Raw genomic sequence first — 16334 nt, 5'->3', positions numbered from 1 at the left:
AGAAATAGTAAGTCTTTGAGTTTGTTTATCTTCTATTTCAGGTCTTGGTATGGTGACTCCTGTGAATGATCTGAGAGGGTCTGATTCAATCGCCTATGACAAAGGGGAGAAATTATTGCGGTGTAAGTTGGCAGCATTTTACCGACTGGCAGATCTGTTTGGATGGTCTCAGCTTATCTACAATCACATCACAGTGAGTATTAAGTGGGGTAGTAACTGAGTGGTAAATGGAATGTTATGTGTCTGACATCACTGCTTCCCATTTAGGAGAAGAGGAGAGTCGACTGAAGTAAATCTTGGAACACTTTCTTTCTGCTTCCTGATTGCAGAGTATTATAATCTGAGAATTACCCACTTTGAATTAAAAATTATGAGAATAGTAGTTCTTTAAAACTCCTTTCTTACATGCTAATCTAATAACTGTTTACCAAAGTGCAGTGGTCCTCCATTACATAGGGTTTTGCTTTCCACGGTCTCCGTTACTGTAGTCAACCAGCCCAGAAGCAGGTGATCCTCCTGGCGTATCGTCAGGTCAGCAGCAGCCTCACGCTGCATCACCTCCCGCATCACTCACCTCACTTGGTGTCTACGTGTCGGCACTTCATCATCTGTCATCATTGCAAGAAGGGTGAGTACAGGACAGGAAGACATTTTGAGAGAGCGAGGGAGACCACATTCTTGCAACTTTCATTACAGTGTATGTTACAGTTGTTCTAGTTTATTATTAGTTGTGTTGTGAACCTCTTACTGTTCCTAATTTATAAATTAAACTTTATCGTAGGTATGTAAGTGTAGGAAAAAACAGTGTATGTAGAGTTTAGTATTGTCTGCTGTCCACAGTTTCAGGCATCCATGAGGGTCTTGGAACGTCTCTCCCATGGATAAGCAGGAGCTATGTATAGGCAGTTCCCAAAATTCTTTATATGCCTAAAAATCTAAGAATGAAGGTATTTTTTTCCTACTCTGACCAAAGCCTTCTATTTCTCATAGTTATTTATTTCTTCAGCTACTCCAGTTTTAGCTATTTTTCAACATGATCAGGACTTCTGTTTTCTTCAGTTGATTTTGTAGTAAATATTTATTGCGTGTCTCTTGTAAATATTTATTCAGTACAAGCCTTGTTCTAAGTCTGGGGTTATATCAGTGAATGCGACAAGTCCTGCCTCTGTGGATCTTCCTTCCTGCATCCCTGTCCACTGGCCCACATTCATTCCCTGTTTGGTCCAGCTTGGATTTCCTGGTGCTACATCATTTCGGTAACGCTCTTTGCCAATGCTGTCCTCTCCCTCCTGCACCCAAACAGCTAATCCTGCTGCAGAGAGTCTCAACAGGGCCTACAGGCCTTCTCTGTAGGTTACAGATCCATGACACTGCCTGGCACCGTAGGACGTCTCAGTTGCTCACTCACTAGTGCCTCTCTACTCTCTCTACTACTGTCTTCGGAACTCCTGACCTCTTTTCTTTTTAAAAAAAAATTTTTTTTTAATGTTTATCATTTTTGAGAGAGACAGAGGCAGGATGCGAGTGGGTTAGGGGCAGAGAGAGAGGGAGACACAGAATCCGAAGCAGACTCCAGGCTCCGAGCTGTCAGCACAGAGCCTGACGTGGGGCTCGAACTCATGAGCTGTGAGATCATGACCCGAGCCGAAGTCGGACACTCAACCGATTGAGCCACCCAGGCGCCCCTGACCTCTTTTCTCTTATCAAATGACCACAGTGTGTCACAGAGAAAAGGGGAACGCCTGACTGATGTTTGTACCCATTCTGTGCTCCTGAGCACCTCCTTCCTACCTGCAGCCAAACTTTGTTTCCCAGTTGGAATTTCATCTCTCTTGCCTTCTTAGATTCCTAATGCACCATCAGCCTTCTATTTTTTTCTTTGCTTTTCCAAAGAGATAATCTTTCCTTGACTCTTAAACTGTTCCAATTCTGTTTCTTCATTTATTTTCCTTTGTTGAATATTTCAAATTTTTAGTACAGTGCCTACCAATAGTAATAAGTGTACTTCACAGGGATGTCTAAAGAGGAAGTTATAATCCTGCCGATACTCTTATCTTCTTCAGGCAACTGGTATTAACAGCTGTTTAAATTGTTTTACCCTTTTCTCTATACCCAGCACACATGTAGGTGGTGTGCACATGTGGACTTGTAAGTGGTGCTGGGTTCAGTTCCAGCGTGGACTCCAGGGTGGTGGTCTGGAACCCACCTTTGTGACCAGTGCACTGTGTTTGTGGCATGTGATGTGGATCTTTCCAGAGATACCGAGTTACTCTCCCCTCCATCTCTTCCCTGTTGCCCTTAAATTTAGCTCGCTTTTCAAAACGCAGACCTGGCCCTGTTGTATCCACACTGTCGTGCCTGTAGGACGCTGCCTCCACCCTAGTGCCCCTGCTTTATTTCCCCCGAAGCAGTTCCCATCATCCATACTTGACTTTTGCCTTTTGTCGTCCGTCTCCACTCATGGGAACACTGACTCTGTGAAGGGTGCCTCTGTTGTGTTTCCTGTCGTGTCCCCAAGCAGTGAACTCTAGGGTGAAATCCCCCAGACCGAAATCTGGCCTCAGTAAAAACATCAAACAGGAACTCCGTGGTGCCTTTTGGTGTTTGGTCAGAAGGTCCCCTTCACCTGCCAGAAGTGCCAGTTCTGTTTCTAGTGCCTGCATGGAAATTGCTGGCATCTGAGGCTGATTATGCTTGACCAAGTGCTCTGTATGGAGATTTAATGCTCAGTGGTTGGCTAAGAATTAATTCCATGAAGGGGCGCCTGGGTGATGCAGTCGGTTGAGCGTCCGACTTCAGCCAGGTCACGATCTCGCGGTCCGTGAGTTCGAGCCCCGCATCAGGCTCTGGGCTGATGGCTCAGAGCCTGGAGCCTGTTTCCGATTCTGTGTCTCCCTCTCTCTCTGCCCCTCCCCCGTTCATGCTCTGTCTCTCTCTGTCCCAAAACAAATAAATAAACGAAAAAAAAAAGAATTAATTCCATGAAAATGTTACAGCTGCAATAGGAAATGTAATCCTTGGCTTTAATAACACCTTCACATTTTGGGGGGGTGTTTAAAATGCTGTTTACCAGTAGTCCTGGTATGAATGCTATTTAAATAAGTTTAAATTGCTGAAATTGCTCCCCCTGCCCTTTATTTAGGACTTGGCAGAATTAAAACATTAGTTAAATGTTTACTATTCTGTAGATGATCTGTGTGGCCCTTAATACTGAGTAAAAAAGATTTTTAAGCACCAAAATACTTCCTGTATCTTGTGAGCTAGAGAGTCTTTGAGGGAAAAAGTTTTATTTTTGTTTATTTTAACTACTTGTGGTATACATTTTTTGTTTTATAATCTAAATGTTACCGTATAAACACTTAACAGCAAAGAAATACTAACGATATTTATCAGTGCAACCAGAAAGTGCGAACAGGTCATGGTGACCTTTCTGGGAAAGAGGGCCATAGGGATTTTCTGCTGAAAGGATTTAGAGTGCTGGCAGGCATTAGGAGATTGGAGATGATTGTCTGAATTAGATCTCTGTCTTAAGATCGCATTAGGTTTAGAGAAGCTTTGGGGGGTGTCAATAGCTGGGGCCTTTCTGTCCCTAAATGCCTCTGGTGACAGTGGAGTGCTGGGTTCAGCTCTGTGTGGACTCCAGGGAATGCTAAACCTCAGGTGGTGGTCTGAGCCCACCTTGTGACCAGTACACTGTGCTTCTGGGACGTGATATGGATCTTTGCCAGAGATACTGAGTTGGGTGTATTTGGTTTTCAGTGAGTGACCTTAAAATTTGTGACATGAGTAGTCAATCTCAGTGAGGGTAATGCCAGTCTCTTGGACACCAGAAACCTTACTTGGAGGGGCACCTGGGTGGCTCAGCCAGTTAAGTGTTAGACTTTTTTTTTTTTTTTTTTTTTTTTAATATTTATTTTTGAGAGAGAGCACGAGTCAGGGGAGGGGAGAGAGACAGAGAATCCCAAGCAGACTCTGCGCTGGCAGTGGGGCTTGAACTCATGAGCCGTGAGATCCTGATCTGAGCCAAAATCAAGAGTTAGACGCTCAACTGACTGAGCCACCCAGGTGCACCGTGTCGGATTCTTGATCTCAGCTCTGGTCTTGATCTCCGGGTCCTGAGTTCAAGCCCTGCATTGGGCTCTGTGCTGGGTGTGAAGCCTACTTAAAAAAAAAACAAAAACAAACTTACGTGGAAATATCCTTCACTCTTTTTTCACTTTACATCTGTATTTAGCACCTTTTCTTTCTTTTTTTTTTTTAATTAATGTTTGTTTTTGAGAGAGAGAGAGACCAAATGCAAGCAAGGGGAGGGGCAGAGAGAGGGAGACACAGAATCCGAAGCAGGCTCCAGCCCAATGTAGGGCTTGAACTCATGAACCACAAGATCATGACCTGAGCCGAAGTCAGAGATGCTTAACTGACTAAGCTACCCAGGTGTCCCAGAACTTTTTCCTTTTTTTGCTTCAGACTCAGAAAATCATATTTTAAGCTTTTTCCATTAAAATATGTAGGTTTATTAGGCTCACTCTTGGAAATACATGTTAACGAAATAAGTCAAAGAAGAAAAAGTGATAGCATTATTTATAATAATAAAGTTTGAGTCTGAATATCCAATGGTAGGTGGAAAATGCCCCAGTTATTCAACATCAGTTTGAGGGAATGTTACATACTATGAAAAATACTTATATAGACTGTGTGGAAAAAATGAAAAATAGTTATTACAAAAGAGGGAATATAAAATGCATACTGTTTATAACTATGAATTATGCCATAGAGACCAGGAAACAAGAAGTCATTAAAAAATGGTATGTAATAGTTTTTTAATGTGGAACCTGATAGTATGCTTGTAAAGTTTATAGGGAAGACGGAAGTCCAAGAATGGCTAAGATGAACTCAGTGAGAGTTTTTTCCTATTAACTGAATTTGTAAAAGTGATACTAATTAAAATAGTGTGTTTTGGGCAAAGGAAGAGACAGACCAGTGGGACAGAACCGAGCCCAGAGCTGGATCTCATTTATTGAAATCAGAGGCACAAAAGAGTCTGCGTTGCAGAGCAGCATGGGAAGGGTGCACTAGGCAGTAGTTGGTGCTGGCACAGTTGGAGTGAAAAATTGAAATTGGAAAGTTGCATTGGATTCCCACCTTATATATTTATATCCACAAAGGAATTCCAATGAATTCAGAATTAAATGTGAGAGGTAACACTTTAAAATTTTTAGAATGGGGGTGCCTGGGTGGCTCAGTTAGTTGGTTGAGAGTCTGACTTGTGCTCAGGTCATGATCTCGCAGTCCATGAGTTTGAGCCCCGTGTCAGGCTCTGTGCCGACAGCTTGGAGTCTGGAGCCTGCTTCAGATTCTGTGTCTCCGTCTCTCTCTGCTCCTCCCCCACCCACGCTCTGTCTCAAAAATAAATAAATACTTAAAAAAAAAATTTTTTTTGGGATCAATATAGGCAAAAATCATTGACCTTTAACTTCTTAATTATTTATTTTTTAATTTTTTAAAATCTTTATTTACTTTTGACAGAGAGAGAGAGAGAGAGAGAGAGAGAGAGAGAGAGTGAGAGTGCGAGCAGGGGAGGAACAGAGAAAGAGGGAAACACAGAATCTGAAGCAGGTTCCAGGCTCTGAGCTGTCAGCATAGAGCCCAATGCGGGGCTTGAACTCACTAACCGTGAGTTCATGACCTGAGCCAAAGTTGGACACTTAACTGACAGAGCCACCCAGGCGCGCCATTGACCTTTAACTTCTGACCTAAGGAAAGAGGTCTTAAGACACAAAAGCACCTATTATAAAAGAAAAGATGGGTAAATTTGACTACTTTAAAATGAACAAGTTTCTTATCATTACAAGATGCCATAAAGAGAGTAAAAATAGGGGTGCCTGGCTGGCTCAGTTGAAAGAGCATGTGACTCTTGATCTTGGGGTTGTGAGCTCAGACCCCATGTTGGGGTAGGTTACTACAAAAAAATAAACTTGGGACAAAAATCAGAGAGTGTGAAAAAAGAAAATCTACAACCTGGAAGATTTTGCCTTACAGGTAACCAACAAACAATTAGTATCTAAAAAAGATAAAGAACTATGAGTATGAAAAGGACAAACCAGTATGGTCATTTTGTGACCAAAAGACAAGAAAGGAATTTCACAGAAGGGGAAATAAGATGGCTCATAAAAATATGAAAAGTTGCTCAACTCATTACTAACCAGGAAATTATAAATTAAAACCACAATGAAATACCGTATCACAGACATTAGATTTTAATTTTTAAAGAAGATAATAGTAGAAGTACATTACCGGCAGGAGTGTCTATTTAATTAGGCTCTCTGAAGGTAATTCGGTGTCTCTCTGGAGAAATTTGACCATGTATGCTAGGAGGCAGGTGCAAGAATGTTCACAGCGTTTTTAGTAGCAAAATGGGAATCATGGCCATTGACAGAAGAATGGATACATAAATTGTATACTCATCAGTGGACACTCTACAGCAATGGAAGTGAACACATGATAGGCATGTCTGTCATTGTCTGGAGGAATCTCAAAAATACTGTTGAGGAAAAAAAATGTCACTGCAAAGAAAATACAGTATGATTCCAATTAGTTGAAGTTCATAAACAGATAAAAATGAAACAGTATATTGCTGAGGGATAAATATATATAAGATAAAACTGTAAAGAAAAGGAAGAAGATGCTTAACACATAATTCAAGTTAGTGGTTACTTTTGGGAGTTGGGGGAAGGGACACGGGGCTTCCAGGATACTATGCTTCCTCTGTTCTGAAGTTGGTTGAAAGATACACGGGTGTTTGATTTTTTTGTACTTCAGTGCCTTTTGTACTCATGTGCAAATACTTCTAAATACTCTATGTGATGTTGCAAGAGAAAACTTTTAATGTAAGTAAAAATATCTGACATTTAATTTTTCCTTATTTTTCATTCCAACCAGTAGTAAATACACAAAGTAATAGTCTGCTTTATGTTTTTTGTTTTGGCCCAACTTGGAAATTGGGGGAATTGTGTGGTTTTGTTGTAGACAGTTAAAAAGGTGCATGCTTTTTAAAGTACAAGAACCGACTTTAGATATAAGCCTAGTGAACTCACCATTAATGGGAAAATATTTTTGGGAAGAATGGAAATCACGTGTGCATTTTTGAAACGCAAAGAGAGCAGGGACTAGGGTAATGGGGATTTAAAGAGAGTGGATATCATGGAGGCTCATTCATGGTCATAATTTACTGCCGTTGATCCTGTTACCGCTAGTAATAGTAATCGTGGGGAGATGCCATGTACTGATTATTTATTGTGAGTACCGGCCCTTATCATCCCCTATTTATGGACAAGGAGGCCAGGAGAGCAGGGTCCCCAGAGCAGCACAGACCATACTTGGCAGAGCTGAGATCTTAACTAAGGTCTTACCTGATTGTGGCTCCGCATGATGTCATCCTGAGGGAATCAGGTGAGTTTAGCATGAAGGTGACAGGAGGAGGAGGGTAGTTTCCCTGTATCTGAGAGCTAAATTGTACAAATAGGGGACTGAGTTTGTTCTGTGTTGCACGCTAGGAAGAGTGAAGAGAAATTCAGGAAGACAAATTTCTGCTGTGTGAGTAAGGACGTTTTGATGATCAGGTCTTTCTTGCTTCACTTCTGGCTCGGTCCCCGCCCCTGTGGGTGGCTGTTTGCTAAATGAAGAAATAAGGCCCAGTGAGGATGTGGTGGGCGCCCCCCGCCTCAGTACACCTGCCCCGGCAGGCCCCGGGTGTGCATCTGTTTGGACCACTATGGAAGTCACTGTGCTGGTTAGGAAGTTGTACTAAACACCCTAAGTCCTTTCCCACAGATGCCGCGCTCTGCCTGCCTGGCCCTCGTTGCAGTTCTTAGACCAGCAGTGAGTGCGTCCCAACCAAATGGCTTTGGGGAATCGTTTGAGTTCTCCCAGAATCATCCTAAAAATGGGCAGGACTCTTTTTTTCCTGTTGTCACTAGTATCTAGCGCAGGTACACGTTGAACGAATTGTGGACAGAAAGCAGTGGAGGAAGGGGCAGACCCACCAGGGGCACGATCATGTGTAGAAACTTTCTGAAATCGTTCATCAGCGGTAAGGAGGAGGTCTCTGTTGTTTGTGATTTTTATGATCGTTCATTATCCTGCAGGTTTTGAGGACCAGAAAGTTTTGGCTTTCACTAATATATGCCTCCGGGATGCCACCTTCTGGCCTGTGATGCTGGTTTGGTAGCCACCAGGTGTTTTCCCTGTAAAGTTAATTGTCATGAGTGTGACCGAGATGCACTTCATGCACCTGATAAATTGCTACAGCGTAATGATACAAAGCTTCCGGTACCTCATAGCTTCGTGACAGATGCTGTACTTAATGCACTTTCCTGTGTAGCTCACTGAATGCACACAAGCCTGTGTGTTTGTGGGTGGAAAGAGATGCAGATCATTTCGATTGTATTTTTGAGCTAATTTTCCTTACAGACCAGAGTGAGCTCTGAGCAGGAACATTTCCTCATCGTTCCCTTTGGACTTCTCTACAGTGAAGTGACCGCGTCCAGTTTGGTAAGAATATCCTTTTCCTCTTGGGCGTTATGTGTGTTTAGGTCGTGTTAGATCATGAAACACCTAACCCCACGAGACATATAAAACCCAAGAAAGGGGACGAAGTTTATGTTTTGTGTGACTAACTCTGAGAAAAACTTTAGAACTAGTTATACACACTTTAAACTTTGGTTTAAATAATACCTAGTAAGGGTAATTTGAAATCCTCTTGACATTGAAAATTTTGATATGCTTATTTTCAGGTTAAAATCAATTTTCAAGGAGATGTGGTAGATCGCGGGAGCACTAATCTGGGAGTAAATCAGGCCGGCTTTACATTACACTCTGCAATTTATGCTGCAAGGCCAGATGTGAAGTGTGTGGTCCATATTCACACGCCAGCAGGGGCCGCGGTGAGTGCGTTGCCCTGGTGGCAGCTTACATTTGAAAGCTGTTTAGTGAAAGGCACGCCACGTTTACTCACAGCTGTCCTCTTTTGAGGCAAGTCAATAAACCTAATTTTGTTGGAGTGAAGAAGGTTTTTTCCTAAGTTTGACTTTCTTAAAAGAAATTTTTTCTTCTTCTAAGGGGTCCGTATACTATCCAGTTTTGGAAAACATGTGTGAGCGAAAGTGTCCGTTAGACTTGACAGTTAGCAAATCATAGTGTATTGAGGGTGAGGTCAGATTTCAGTGTAAGTGAAGACTGCAGAGACACCTTGTTGGAGAAGAGGGGTGGGAGGGAGGGGCTCAGGCAGGCCGCAGGAGGAGGCTGTGGACTCAGAAAGGATCAGCTGGAGGCAGGAGACCTGAGCCCACTGATGGGCTGTGGGGAGGAGCCAGGTGAGACAGCGAGAGGTTGAGGCCTGGAAACCCCTAGATGTTCTGTCTGGAGCCAGCAAGAGCAGGGCTGGGTCGTGAGAGGAGAGGAGGAGTGGCTGTTGCAAGAGGAAGGCACAGACATTGTAGGCTGTTAGGAGACTGGCCTCCGAGCCTAGAACTTTCCCAAAGCCTGCCCCTGCCCAGTCACCGAGCCCTGGCCTTTCTGGTGCCGACAGCCCAGACCTCCCAGTATGAAAATGCCCATTCCGGTTTTTGGGACGGTCATGTGACAGTGAAATACTACAACTATCTAGAATTGGCTTTTTATCAGCCATTTTATTCTTTAATGACTTTGTGGGCTTATTTGTACCACACATGGGTTCAGTAATGTGGAATTATATGAGGTTTTAATGTCACGCATATTGGATTGTTTTGATGCATGTTAGACCTATTTAGTTTATTTTACTTTGAACATGTGGTTCTAGATGTGGACAGAAGAGTTTCGTTAGATCTATCCTTTTCTGAAGTTTTTTTTTGTAAAAAGATGCGTGCACTCCCAACCACATGCATTTTAAGGAACTATTTGAGGTCCCTTTGAGAATATGGTTCCAAACAGTTTACCGTGTGATATGTTTTAAAACTTACCAAATCACTTCACTTGGTAAGGAAATTCTTCTTACAAGAAGGCTGTGAAAGGAATTTAATGCTGTATCGCCTTTTTTATTGTGGTGTCTTTTTAGGTGAACTTGTATGTGGCATCGTTGCACCCACCTCTAGACACTATTTGAATCTTTGGAAACTGTTCCTTCATCTTGGTAGAAAACCTTCAAAATTAGCACGTTCTGAAGTCAGTTTGGGAAATTTAAGGAAACTGAAGGGCTATATGAATGCTTAAGACTTTTTCTACTTAAATAGAAATTTTACAGCATAATTATCCTAAACTTCAGAAATTTGCTTTTATGTAAATTTCTGGTTTTGGTTCACCTACGACCTGAGATGAAAAGTATATCAGAACGTCTCTTTGCAGTGTCCCGATTCATTCAGGGGAAGCGATGGTCGGTCCTTGTGTTAGGGCCAGGGTCATCTTACCCTGAAACCTGAGCTCGCTTGGCATTAGGAGTTTTAAGTGCACATCACTAGCAAGCCCCAGAAGTTAAAGTTCATCCTAAGTTCATAGGTTCATTTATTTCTCAGAAGGTAACAAAATAAAATCTGTCCCCCTGTTTATTTCTTTGAGGAAAGCATGTGCCATGTCATCAACGTGTGACCCTTGATTTCCCTTCATTCATGGTGACTGCGTGTTCTCTAGGTCTCTGCGATGAAATGTGGCCTCTTGCCGATCTCCCCGGAGGCACTTTCCCTTGGAGAAGTAGCTTATCATGATTATCATGGGATTCTGGTTGATGAGGAGGAAAAAGTATTAATTCAGAAAAATCTGGGGCCTAAAAGCAAGGTCAGTGGGCATCTAATGTGGTCTTTAAATTATAGAGGGAAGAAGAAAAAGTTAAAGTGTCAGTCTTCTTGCCTCGTTCCTTAGGGCTTTCATGTTTCTTGCTCAGGTTCTTATTCTGCGGAACCACGGGCTCGTATCCGTCGGAGAGAGCGTTGAGGAGGCTTTCTACTACATCCACAACCTTGTGGTCGCGTGTGAGATCCAGGTGGGTGGTGGCCACTCTGTTCGGTCTGCAGCTTATCTGGGTGTTTGCAGCGTTTTCATAGAGTTTTGGTACTTGTTTTGTAGGAATGAGTCTTTGTGTAATCTCTTTGCCAAAGATGAGCTCATGGATTTGGAAATCGACCAGAGCAAATGCCATTTCACTGGCTGAAACTTACAAATGATTACTGGGCTTTCATTTCTAGTTTTTTATTGCTCAAATACGTCAGTCGCCACCATTACGGAGCACCCGGCATCGGGCGCTTCCTAGACGTTATTACATGTTCTTTCACTTGCCCCTCACAGCACTGTTTGTGAAAAAGCACGTGCAGGGAGGCAGAGCCTTGCCCCCGGCCCGTGTCTGTGAGCGCCGCTGAGCCAGGTCTGCTCAACTCCAAGTCTGCACTCTGCATGTTACCTTGACTTACATTCAAGGCAGTACTGCAGTCCCCAGGCTCCTCATACGGTCTTCAAAGGTGCTCTGCTTCCCCATTTCTCCTCCAAGCATGAGTGCTCAGTATCTTTGTCATGCTAAAGACGAGCTTCTGAAAATAACCTTGTGTGTGAATAGTCTGTTGCTGTCCATCCTCCATGTTTTATTCTTATACTCTGATGACTTGGTTTCTTTTGAAACGTACATTTCTGTTTCAGTGATCTCTTGTAGTCGTCTGATCCTTCTGCCCTCAGTAACGAACTCAAACTACTGTTTGCTTGTTTTGGAAAAGGTTCGGACTCTGGCCAGTGCAGGAGGGCCAGACAACTTAGTCCTCCTGGATCCTGGCAAGTACAAAGCCAAGTCCCGTTCCCCAGGGTCCCCGGCAGGGGAGGGTACCAGCTCACCTCCCAAGTGGCAGATTGGTGAGCAGGAGTTCGAAGCTCTGATGCGGATGCTCGATAATCTGGTAAGAATGTTGCTACCACCTGAAGGTAAAGCTTTTGTTCTGAAAGCAGAAGCGTTCGTGTTTTTATAGCAAGTGAAATGGCGTGAAACTGTCTTCATGCAGTATCTGAGTGCCTTCACCCTCAAAAATCATGAAGAAGCACCGGGCAATATAACTTCTAAGCTAAATCACGGCAAAATACAGAAGTGAGGGTTTCTTGTCTTCTTTTGTTGTTGTTTTTTTTTTTTTTTTTTTTTTTTTAAATTTTTTTTTTTCAACGTTTATTTATTTTTGGGACAGAGAGAGACAGAGCATGAACGGGGGAGGGGCAGAGAGAGAGGGAGACACAGAATCAGAAACAGGCTCCAGGCTCTGAGCCATCAGCCCAGAGCCCGACATGGGGCTCGAACTCACGGACCGCGAGATCGTGACCTGGCTGAAGTCGGACGCTTAACCGACTGCGCCACCCAGGCGCCCCTCTTTTGTTGTTTAAAGGTAATCACACTTGGACTATGTGGGGACAAGAGCACAGAGAATGCCCTGCTCTGAAGTAGGCTCCTGGGTTGGGGTGCCTGGTGGTTCAGTCGGTTGAGTGTCCGACTCTTGATGTCAGCTCAGGTCATGATCTCCCGGTTCGTGAGTTTGAGCGCTGAGTTGGGCTCTCTGCTGACAGTGTAGAGCCCACTTAGGATTCTCTCTCTCTCTCTCTCTCTCTCTCTCTCTCTTTCTCTCTCTCTCTCTCAGTCCCTCCCCCACTCATGTTCTTTCTCTCTCTCAAAAATAAAAATGAAAATAACTTAAAAATAAAGGAAGTAGGCTGCGGGGTAACTTGCTCCTAGAGTAGCAGCCAGCTCGGTGCCCATCCTCCCACAAGCAAGCCATCTGGGGGTGCCTTCTACATCTGCTAGCCATGTGCTTTGTCTTTTGTTTTAATGTAAGTTCTAGTTATGTGGGGCCTGATTATTATGTTTCACAGACATTTGCTGCTGATTTACTGTGTTGGGGAGACCCCTTCCTCCAAATTGCAGGGACACGGAGCCTAGCGCAACCCAGAAGCTGGACGTGGTGTATTAAGCATAATAAGGATGTTCTGATGTTACCAGCAGGATGTGGTCTGTGTTAGAGGGTTCAGTGAGGGATCTCATCTATTTGCAAGCATCAGGGAGAAAACTTGATGTGGATGGCACTTGGAAGTGATCTTGGAGAGTAGGTAAAATTGTGGTAGGCCGAGTTGGGAGAAGAAAGGTGTGTGCGTGACTGAAGACACTACAGTAGGTGTAGGGGGTGGGGACATGCCTTCCAGGCACTTGTCTGGTATGAGCAGGTTCTTTAAATATTTAGGTCAAGGTGTTATAAGACGTAGGACTCTGTCTCACAGAGACGTTGGGCTCTGTGCCTGCTGCGGTGTCACGCTGTTTAGATGGAATTCGGGAGAGTCCATCGTCTTTCCGCATGACCTCAGGTGGTATAGACACAAGGACCTGTCCCAGGAGTGTGGGATTGAGAAGCCTCCGGAAGGGCTGGAGTCCCCATGTGTTGCTGTGGCCATGCTGGGCACCCTAGATAGCATCTCCAGGGCCAGTGGGGTGCATTTTAGCCTGGCAGGAGAGAGTCCCGACTATTGGACCAGGTCACACAGGGGAGGGGTGGCTTTGGAAGGCGGGAAGCTTAACTTTCTTGAAGATGTTGGAACGCAAAGAATTCATGGATCTGATTCAGGGGTGCTAAGTGTCCTCAGGGGCTGGATTTGATTAGTCAGGGGGGAATGAACACAGAAAGCAGAATCTTCTATAACTTCTGAATTCATTTGCCCTGTACAGGGGGATTGCATTTACTGACCATCTACTATTGAGCCAGGAGCCATTAATAGGACACAAGGAGTTCATGACCCACCCAGGGAGGTGGACAAACAGATCCCACATGTGGCCGTGCATCTGTGATCTGGGTCCTGACAGAGCGCAAGGAGAGCTGTGGAGGCAGAGACACAGGGCGTGGGCCACAACTGGTCTCGGGAAGCAGGGGGAGGAGTGAGGCGCACTAAGAACATGGAAGAAGCAGCTGGAGTTAGGTGGCAGGGGCCAGTGGTGTCCCAGGTGTCAGTACTGGGAGGCAGATACCCCCAAGGGGCCCCACGAGGCAAGGAGCGCTGGGGCACCCTGTCTTACAACCTCTCTTCTTTCCTCCTGGCCGTTGCTCTGGTTTCACTGCTCTTTACTTGGAAGTCAGGTAGCAATCGGAAGAGAGGACCAAGAATCGAGAATACCAGCCCACCACGTCTTGTGTCCTCAGTGCATTCTAGAAGGTGGAGAGAGAGAAATCAAAATCAGGCAATAACTCTTAATGTGATAGAGGAGGGAGAGAAAGGACAAAAGATGAATAAGTGAAGTGCTCATTGCAGGGGTGTCGGGTATTCGGTGCCCCTGATGTGCACAGGTTGTTATTGTCATTTTGATATTAGAAGGCTGTGTAGTTTGTAAGAAATAATAATTATCATTACGGTCCATGTTTTAACTTAGCATTCTTTTTTTTTAATGTTTATTTATTTATTTTTGAGAGAGAGCATGAGCAGGGAAGGGGCAGAGAACGAGAGAGAGAGAGAGAGAGAGAGAGAGAGAGAGAAAGAGAAATACCAATCAGGCTCCGTGCTGTTAGCACAGAGCCCAGTGTGGGGCTCAAACCCACAAAACCATGAGATTGTGACCTGAGCTGAAACCAAGAGTCGAATGCTTAACTGACTGAGCCATCCAGGTGCCCCTTAACTTAGCATTCTGACTAACCATATATGTTTGCCAGTAATTGAGTAGGGTAGACAATAGTTGAAGATTCTCATACTGTAAGAACTATTTTAACGTACACGGAAGAAATGCTGATTGCTTCCCAAACATCAAGATCTAATTCTAGCTTTTCAAAGAAGGAAGGAATCCATATGTGTATCTATAAGCCATACAGTAGGTGTGAGGTCCTAGTATTGCCTCTAGTTTTGGCTTGACAGCATTTAAAGGGGAAGATTAAAGAATAAAACCATACCCTCTGAGGATAAAATTTTGCAAAGTTCTGGTGGTTTATCCTTCAGTCATGGAGACTACTCAGGAGTCTTGGCTCCCTCAGCGAGAGGAAACTTGAGTTAACAAGAACTGTATTTTTCTGAAGATAGCCTTTTTACAGTGGAGCCATTATCTTTTATTATTCCTCAACAAAGCATGCTCATCAATGGAAAAATTGCAGGGTAGACATTTACCGATCTTCTTGAGGATGGTGGTGGGAAAACAACCACTGAGGACTGCGTTTCAGAATTGTCACCACCCTTTTTTTAATGTAGTAAAGGGATGTTGGTTTGCCAGTGGTCTCCCAAAGAAGAGAAGCATCCAGAAGGGAGAGAATTCCTGAATTGGGAGACATGTGAATGATTCTAAAGCACCTCAGCAAGCAGGACACAGGCCGGGGCCCCTCTAATGTGACAGCCCTTATTCTCCTGTCCTTTATAGTGAAGGTGCTGTGAGTGACTCGGTCCAGACGTGAAACAGCAAGTCAGGAGCAAACTGAGCCAGGTCCTTGGCCTAGGGTCTCACAAGGTGGTGGCCGGGACTGGTTCCCATCAGAAGGCTCAGTGGGGCAGAACCCACTTCTGAGCTCCAGACAGAATTCTGTGGACAGAATTCATTTTTCTTACCGCTGTAGGAGTCATGGCGGCTCGCTTCTTTAGAGCTAGCAATGGACAAAAGACTCAAGATGGGTGTCAGCCTCCTATGTAGTACATGCTGCATCACCTTTGCCAAATTCCATGGGTTAGAAGCAAGTCAGGTCCTGCCCACGCTCTAGGAGGGAGGGCGTTACAGCAGGTGGGGACCATGGTCGGGGCGGGGCGGGGGGGGGGCACCATAGAGTCTGTCTGCCACACCCACCGGCTGCTATGCACTGGGTTGGAGGGATGGGGAACACATCCTCCTTGCCTTGGAGAGATTGTCTGTGGGGATTGGCAAACAGGTTGGTCCAGCACGTGGGCTAAGTGCTATTGCAGTGATGACAGAGGTGGGAACTACTGGGGCTCAGGCCTTAAAGCCTAGTAAGTGGTCATGAGGCAGAATTGAAGGTTGATCTCGAAGATTATTACATTCAAAGAAAGAACCGGGTTTCACGAGGTGTACTTGTTTGACCTTCCCCAAAGATTATTACGGTATCTTATTTAAACTTTATCTTAAAAGGTAAAAAAAAAGAAAAGAAAAAGAAAAAAAATTAAGTACGTTGTGTAATACGATCTTTACTGTGGACAGCAGCAAGTAAGCCCATTTAAGTATTCAGTTTATTAGTATTCAGTTTAGTAACTTTTAAAAACTGGGGGCACCTCAGTGCCTCAGTTGGTTAAGTGTCTGACTCTTGATTTTGTCTCAGGTCAGATCTCATGGTTCCTGAGTTCGAGCCCCATATTGGGCTCTGTGCTGACCGTGCGGA

The 16334-nt window shown here is 44.2% G+C and overlaps 1 protein-coding gene across 13 annotated transcripts in view; it reads left to right on the top strand.

The window, feature by feature from the left end:
- The window catches only part of ADD1 (adducin 1), an 88144-nt gene that overhangs the window by 55330 nt on the left and 16480 nt on the right, over window positions 1–16334 (top strand). For all 13 annotated transcript variants that reach the window (XM_045474735.1, XM_045474743.1, XM_045474733.1 and 10 more), the window contains exons 4-9: window positions 42–193; window positions 8470–8550; window positions 8793–8942; window positions 10660–10803; window positions 10910–11008; window positions 11730–11906. In XM_045474735.1, coding sequence (XP_045330691.1) covers window positions 42–193; window positions 8470–8550; window positions 8793–8942; window positions 10660–10803; window positions 10910–11008; window positions 11730–11906 — 803 coding nt within the window. The remainder of the gene's footprint in view (window positions 1–41; window positions 194–8469; window positions 8551–8792; window positions 8943–10659; window positions 10804–10909; window positions 11009–11729; window positions 11907–16334) is intronic.

This window comes from Leopardus geoffroyi, chromosome B1 (genome assembly GCF_018350155.1).
Source record: "Leopardus geoffroyi isolate Oge1 chromosome B1, O.geoffroyi_Oge1_pat1.0, whole genome shotgun sequence".
In the NCBI taxonomy this organism is placed as follows: Eukaryota; Metazoa; Chordata; class Mammalia; order Carnivora; family Felidae; genus Leopardus; species Leopardus geoffroyi.
Note: the sequence above shows the minus strand (reverse complement) of the source record. Positions and strands in the feature narration are given on the sequence as shown.